This window comes from Lycium ferocissimum, chromosome 7 (genome assembly GCF_029784015.1).
Source record: "Lycium ferocissimum isolate CSIRO_LF1 chromosome 7, AGI_CSIRO_Lferr_CH_V1, whole genome shotgun sequence".
Taxonomy (NCBI): Eukaryota; Viridiplantae; Streptophyta; class Magnoliopsida; order Solanales; family Solanaceae; genus Lycium; species Lycium ferocissimum.
The window spans coordinates 23,494,336-23,501,611 of record NC_081348.1 but is presented as its reverse complement, the minus strand read 5'-3'; the positions used below and the strand labels follow the sequence as shown (position 1 = coordinate 23,501,611).

General features: G+C 38.1%; 1 protein-coding gene across 4 annotated transcripts; it reads right to left on the bottom strand.

Annotated features, from left to right (window-relative positions):
* Positions 1 to 6,404, bottom strand: LOC132063898 (ATG8-interacting protein 1-like). Of its 4 annotated transcripts, none has more exons than XM_059456644.1 (5): positions 6,248 to 6,403; positions 4,515 to 4,867; positions 4,042 to 4,439; positions 426 to 553; positions 1 to 350 (listed from the first exon to the last, which is right to left on the bottom strand). In XM_059456644.1, the coding sequence occupies exons 2-4, from the start codon at positions 4,849 to 4,851 to the stop codon at positions 449 to 451; spliced, it is 840 nt and encodes a 279-aa protein (XP_059312627.1). In that variant the 5' UTR covers positions 4,852 to 4,867; positions 6,248 to 6,403; the 3' UTR covers positions 1 to 350; positions 426 to 448. The 4 variants fall into 4 exon arrangements, with proteins under 4 accessions (XP_059312627.1, XP_059312628.1, XP_059312626.1 ...); XM_059456645.1 differs by having other exon boundaries at positions 4,554 to 4,867; XM_059456643.1 differs by having other exon boundaries at positions 422 to 553; positions 4,042 to 4,867; positions 6,248 to 6,404.
* Positions 6,405 to 7,276: the final 872 nt, after the last annotated feature.

Here is a 7,276-nt window from a genome sequence, read left to right as displayed (position 1 = left end):
TACTCCAAAACACTATATACGTAAAATTCAGCAATCCATCTGACACCACATATGTACAAGACTACGTGCAATTCTAGACCTGCTCAAAATTAGATTTATGAAAATAATACAGTACATTTTTCTTGAAATTCCAAAAGAGAAAAACCAGACAGCAGACAACTTAAACCTTTTGAGAACAATTGTATAGAATATAAAGTTCCGGGCGCTATTTTCACAATTGCAAAGTGAAGTGTGAGAAACAACATCAAATAGGGCTGCTGCGACCTCCTGAATTTAACCCGACAATCCAGACTCCCTGGTGTGTGCTTATACAACCCCGTCATAAAAACATGAGATATTCGCATTAGGCCCTGTAGTGTAAGTAAATCAGGAACATTGAAAAGCAAAGCTAGCTAGCATATCTCAAGTAAACAAGACTCACTCACTCATTTTCGTCATCATCATCATCTTAAAGTTGAGCTGGTGCACTCCCTCTGATAAAGGTACCACGGCGATCACCCCCAACAATCACATCCTTCAATCGAGACAGTGGACCAAACATCCTGCTAATCCTCTGTCAACAATGAATACAGATCAGTGAAGTCCCAATGGCATTTCTGAGAACCGTGATAATTCAATTGACAACCAGACACATAAGCGGAACTGTCTGTGTGATTGAAGCCTCTCGTACTATCGAATTACAAAAGCTATATTGACTAGACCAAAAAGAAAGCAACAAGTATAAGCTTTTATCTTCCCAGAACCAAGAATGGAGATCTTGACAAAAACATGCTATCGATAGCGAAGTGTAAAATGGCAAACTCCTTTGCACTTCCAACAGAATCAGACATGGGACAAGGGGTGAAGATTAACAATGAGGAGATCAAAAGACCTTCTGCAGATTCAGTTATTCAGGTTCACTTATTCTAACAATCATGAGTTTCCAGACTCAACAAAGAATGATATTCAGAAAACAATAATACTGCAAGATAGTCAACAAGGCCAACGAAATAATAACCTAAAATCATTTTGGCATTCCTGTATAGGGCATCGAAGTTGGTGAAACTTCTTTTCTATAAGGTAAGGTTAAATTCCGTTAAATAAGTACCAAGGAAGTATGCAACAGCATACAAACTACAGCACAGCTGTACCAAATCACAATCTCATAACTTCTATAAATTCCATAGGCATAATACATAAACAAACCCTTAAACTTGGTCTCTGCCGGCAAGTATGCCCTCCAACTTTGGGTGTGCACAACTAGGCACCTCACCTTGTATAACGCCGAATAAGGAAACACAAATGCTGACATGGCAATGACATGTCAATGACGTGGCCCTCCAAAATTTATGTGCCACATCAGTGCCACGTTAGCATTTGTGTTCATATGTTCAACTTTAGATAAGTTGAGGTGCCTACTTGTGCACACCCAAAGTTAAAGGGCATACTTGCCAGCTGAGGCCAAGTTTAAGGGTCTGTTTATGTATTATCCATAAACTGACCTATTTCTATCTTTGTTTTTGGTAACCGTGATGTCCGAGTCGGCTTGCGCGCACCTAGGCTAATTCCACGGGATGCGTGCCACCTCTGACCAGCAATAGTACTAGGTAACTTTGTCCACCAAGGCTAGGACAGATGGAAGAAATCACCTAGTGTTTTTGTCTCTGCTAGGATTTGAACTTGAGATCTCATGGTTCTCAACCCACTTCGACCGACACACCCTTGAGAGGTTTAACTTTCTATCACACTACCCCCTACACCAGAAATATAGATTTTGAAGGCGCCTATCTTTTACAATATCAAAATGGTTCTTTTGATTCTCAAAACATCTCTTATTTCTTTGCAACCAAATGGCAAAGATGCAAGTAGGTATGGCATTCCAGATTATCTCCAGGTTTTTCCTTACTTTCTGATTCTGCCAACAAACCAAAAGGTCTTTCACGTTCTTTGGCATCAGCCATTGCACGCCACTAATGTTTAGGCAGAGATCGCGTAGCTGTTTTGTGTGACTGCAATGCAGATAAAATGGCCTACAGATTCCAGAAAATTTTCACAGAAAAAACATAGGATATGTTAAGCATGCATTCCTAGCGGCAATCCAACCAAAACAAGCTACTTTAAGATGTGTTTGTGGTTTCCACAACAGCTTCCATGGCCAAGTCAAATCCCAGTGACCTATTATGAATCTTTACTATTTTTATTTTTTTTTAATTTTTGACGGCTAGCTTGTGTGTTGTACCTACTAGGCTGCTAACTCCCACTAGCACATGTACCAGGTAGCTTTTCTTATACTTAAGCAGATAAGAATGAATCACCCAGCATTTATTTAGTCTCTGCTGGGAATTGAATCCTGGTCTTTCATAAATTTCACCCTCTGCATTGACCGATGGGCCATGCCCTTGGTAGCTCTCTCAAATCTTTGCTTTTTACAAGGCCTCTAGATATATCAATTAAAAAAGATCATACATGTCAAGCAAAGAGAAACAGAAACCATGGTAATAATCCTGCGTTTTCTCCGTCACCAGTAGTTCATTTCTCCTGAGATCGATAAACACGCTGCAAATGCCGAGTATTTAGAACCTAAAGGACTTTATAGTTGTTTCTTAGGGAAAATATTGCACTTTCGAGGCCTAGCAGCATTCCCTCTTCAAACAATGAGTATGACAACATCAAAAAAAAAGAAATTGGAAACCTTCTAACGTGATTTCAAGTTCAGTAATTCATGTCGAAACAAGAACAAAAAGGAATGTTGTCAGAACAAGCTATCTCTACAGATTCAGGCAATAACTTAATTGGAGATTTTGAACGATCTTACTCTAATCCTAACTCCTAAGAACCTCAAAGATTTAATTGTCGGTTTGGAACGACATGCTACCTTTCAGAATCATGCAAGGATTCCGCCATTTCCTCCAAATAAAACACTGCAATCATTGTCTTCCCTCTTTCTCTCTCTCTCTCTCTCTCTCTCTCTCTCTCTCTACACACACACAGAGGTCTAAGAACTCTAAACCCTCAAAAAATAGGCAGACCCTGAGCTGTAACCAGATGATATGCAGTACACACATGTATATTCCATCCCCTATTTGAGGCAGGCGGATAATGGATTACTTATTCCAGAAAGAGCAAAACTACTTAATCAGAAATAGTAGGTCATGAATAAACACAGCTCACAGGGGTCTGTAGCACCCAAGTAAATCAGAGAAAAAAGATCTCTAACATGCAGATCTAAAGATAATCACATAACAGAAACACATCTAACCCCACAAAAAAAACATAAGGAAGGAAATCAACTCAACCGTAAGACTGCAAAGTAGTTTATTTATTTATTCTAAGGGAAACATTATACTCTTCCAAGCCAGTCAACAATTTTTTAATATACTAGATTCACCACAGGAAAGACATTAGCAACTGCACTTGTCAGGTCATGAAAGAATATAATGAGATCCCCTTGTGAAAGGGAGAGAAGGATGGGCTTGTGCAAGTATACGTCAACATATGATACAGGCCTCAGCGGTGTATTCAAAAGCCATCTTCATGACAACAACTTTAGAAATGGTGTCTAACTGATGAGCTATCAAGGATTTTGGGTAATCAGTGAAATGAAAACAGAAAAAAGAGAGAAGAATGAATGCTTGGGGATGGAGAAGGGAGGAAACCTAGTAAGGTATTTGAGAATGTTGAGTAACAGTGTAAGACAATGGGCTAAGGCAAAGCTGAAGACATTTTTATTAGTTGGATCTTATAAAATCCACCTATTCCAGGTCAATCTTACGTTTCTTCTTTTAGTTATCTCATACCTCGTTTGCTAGTTAATTCCCTGGATTTTCAAACTGTCAGCCACTTGGCAAGTATTGCTATTAAGCAAGCACCACTCTTCAGAAGGTATCAATAAAAAATGCAGAAAAGACCACCTAATGTGACTTTATAATACTTTAGCTGGTAGGTAAAGTATTACAACTTAAAAAAGAAAAGCTCTTTAGCAGATTCAGACACAAAGTTGGAATATTCAACTCAATGAGGATACCAATTTCAATTATTTTTCAATAAACAGCAACGACGCACCTCTCCATGGACTCCAGCGTGCCACTTCATTTGCAATACTTGCCACCTTTCTTGCTGCCACGTCTGACCAATAATCACAAGGCCCATAACAGCAGCAGCAATGAAGATAGACCAGAATGTGTTTGCATCTTTCGCATGGGCAATTAGGGAAGCAGCCCGTCTTTTCCACCATGCTTGACAAGGAAGGTTAGTTGTATCATAATCATCTTCATCTTTAGCCTTATCTACACCCTGGTGAAATGGTTCAACTGATTCTGCAAGCACGTTGGTTTCTTCTGTTGTTGCTGAGAGACCCATGGGATCTTCACTCTGGTATGAACTATAGTTAGCAGTGCCAAAGAAACTCTGCTCTTTGTCTACCGAACTTAAGCCTTGCACAGCTGCATCATATTCAAATTCTGCACCACTAATAGACAACTGGTTACCCTTCTGATCAAAAAATTGAATACCTGGAAACTCTGGTGTGCTCGAACCTTTAGTTTCTGTATTTCCTCCATAACTATCTGATTTACCTCCTTCATCAGCAACAAGATCTGGACCAGCATCTTCACCTCCCTGTTCATTATGGATCTCAATAACATCAGGTTCCAACGGCAAATTCTCATGCTGGCTTGGTGGAAAGACAAAGTGTCCAGACATAAACATTGCCTGGGAAGTTTCAGCTACATACTGTGCACTAGAATTACTATCATCATTCAGGTCAACTTGCTTCGGACCAGGGGCAGCAGCATATGCTGATTGTGTGAGTTGCACAACCTCCCACTCATTTCCACGAGGAGCAGTCTCCTCCCCTTCCTCATTACTTGCCATCTTTCCGAAATTGAAACTGAAGAGATTTAAAAAGAGAAACACATCTTAAGTGCTAAAAAGGCACCACGCACTTTGAATAACAAATTTATTCCAAAGAAAATAAGTAAGAAATTACGAGGAAGCATTATGATAAGTTTAGTGAACTCGAAGACATTTCTACAAACTTCTGGTATCAAAATGCGACGAAATTAGCAAGCATGACATGAAGTAATTCTTTACAAAATTGTGGAACTTAGAAGTCTTATAAACACATGCTACTTGCAACATTGAGGAGATAAATCCACAAGGTTTCAACGCAATTACATATGGAAGTTGCTCAATACCTCTGAGGTCACATTTGTTCCAACCGGAACCATCTCTCGTACTTTGAAAACATGAAAACTGCTAACATAATCAAGAGAGTAACTTGAAGAAAACTTATGGTGTCTGTGTGCAGAGGCGGACCCACATGGAAGGGTGGGAGTGCACTTCGAAAAAAATTATGTATATATATGTGTATATACCTTGAGAAATTAGTATATATTTAATTGTGCGCTCTAACAAACGAAAGTGTCTTTAGGGCACGTTGGTTGCAACTGCTACTTCCCTTACATGTCACCTTGGATCGAACCCGAATGTCACTTTTAATTATTTTTTTTAGCCTATTTTTAGGAAAACAATAAGCGTTAAATGAGCTCGCCCAGATTCGAACCTGCACTGTCACCACATGTTGCACAGCCTTAGCCACTGAGCTATCTCTTTCATTTGCTTCACTGTATTAAATTTTATTTATTACACATATTTAACCTATATATAGTTGTATTTTCGCCACTGCTACGCTATTAATGACCGATCCGAAACGGTATTATCCCTCAGTTGTCATTAAATTTTTTGTTGGCGTTTATATTAAGATAATGGTGCCTCTGCCGTCTTAAAATCCTGGATCCGCCTCTGTCTGTCCGTGCGTATGCGTGTGAACTTTGAATTCATTTAGCGGTTTCCAATTTTTCACTACCAAATACCGCTGCCTATATTTTTCAATCTACCGATCAGTAACTTTTCAACAGTGCTGTTCTAAACCCTAACAAAGTTCCAATTTCGAGAAAAACCAATACAGTATAATTTACAAAACGGAGATAGAATCATAAACAAGAGAAGCAGTCACAGATACGGAATCGTAGAGTAAATATGTCACTCAACTACGCAAAGTCATTCAACTTTATTTTGTCATCAAAAAAATCTGATAGCAGAAATACGTACACAGATCTGAAGACCGAATCTACTGCACTTGCTAATTAATTTACCGAACAAAGCTAAATCAGATTAACGATTTTAAAGTCAAAATGATCAACAAATCAGTTCAGAAAAAATCGCTAAATGAAAAATTGAAAACGGAGCTGAATTTCGGAATACTTACAGAATCGGTGAAGATCACGTCGGAGCTCCGGCGAGAATGACTGAGAAAACTGGGTCGAAGAGAGAGAATTTGATTTATTTATATAGTAGTGAAGATTTGTTTTATCTGTTGTGTGAAGGATAAAGAAACCGGGAAAGCCGGTAAAGCTGTAGTGTACTATGACTTGCTGAGGAAGTGAGGATACCGGTTTTTACTTTTACCCGTTATGGTAAGTAACGACGTCGTATAAAGGTTCAGTGGGCCAAATACTGTGGGTGGTTGCTTCTGAGAGTGAAGATGTGTCTTGACGTGCCAGTCACGTTTGTGTTTCGGGAAAAGGTTATTCGTGTAATTAGGATTTTTTATTTTCCCTTAATTTTGCCTTTTGTTAAAAATTGATGAGTTTTTCTTTTTTTGGATTTTTACCCGGTTTTCGGTACGTGCATTGGAGGCCGATTATATTCGTATTTGCATCGAATAGGGCATATTTTTGGGGAAAACGCTGCTTATTAAGAATTTTTCAATACCTAAGACTCGAATCCTAGACCACTGGTTAAGAGAGAAGCAGCCTTATCCGCTGCACCACTTTAATTTTCATTAAATTCTATGTCGATACAAAAACTGAATTTATCACTCTCTTCAATAACTCAACAAGAGAAAGTTTAAACAATCACAAAGCATTTGCCAAAATTAAACTTATAGAAAAATTATCAATAAGATAAGTGGAAAATATAGCCATGTATTTCTAATGATAATTTTTAAAGATCCATTGCTTTTCTTTGTTGACTAGTTAGGTAATGAAAGATTGAAACTCAAGATATAAAGGTAGTGAATTATTTTATTTTAAAAAGATAATCTATTAAATCTATTTTCTTAAAACATAATTAACAAAGGACAAGACGTTAAATATGTATCGTTGATAAGTCTTCATTGTTATTATGCTCTTTAGTCAACTCATTAGATCATTTTAAAACAAAAATTATTTATGAGAAAGGAAGGTTGGCAGAAAAATTATCAAATATAAAAAGGACACAAGCGACTCTACATTTT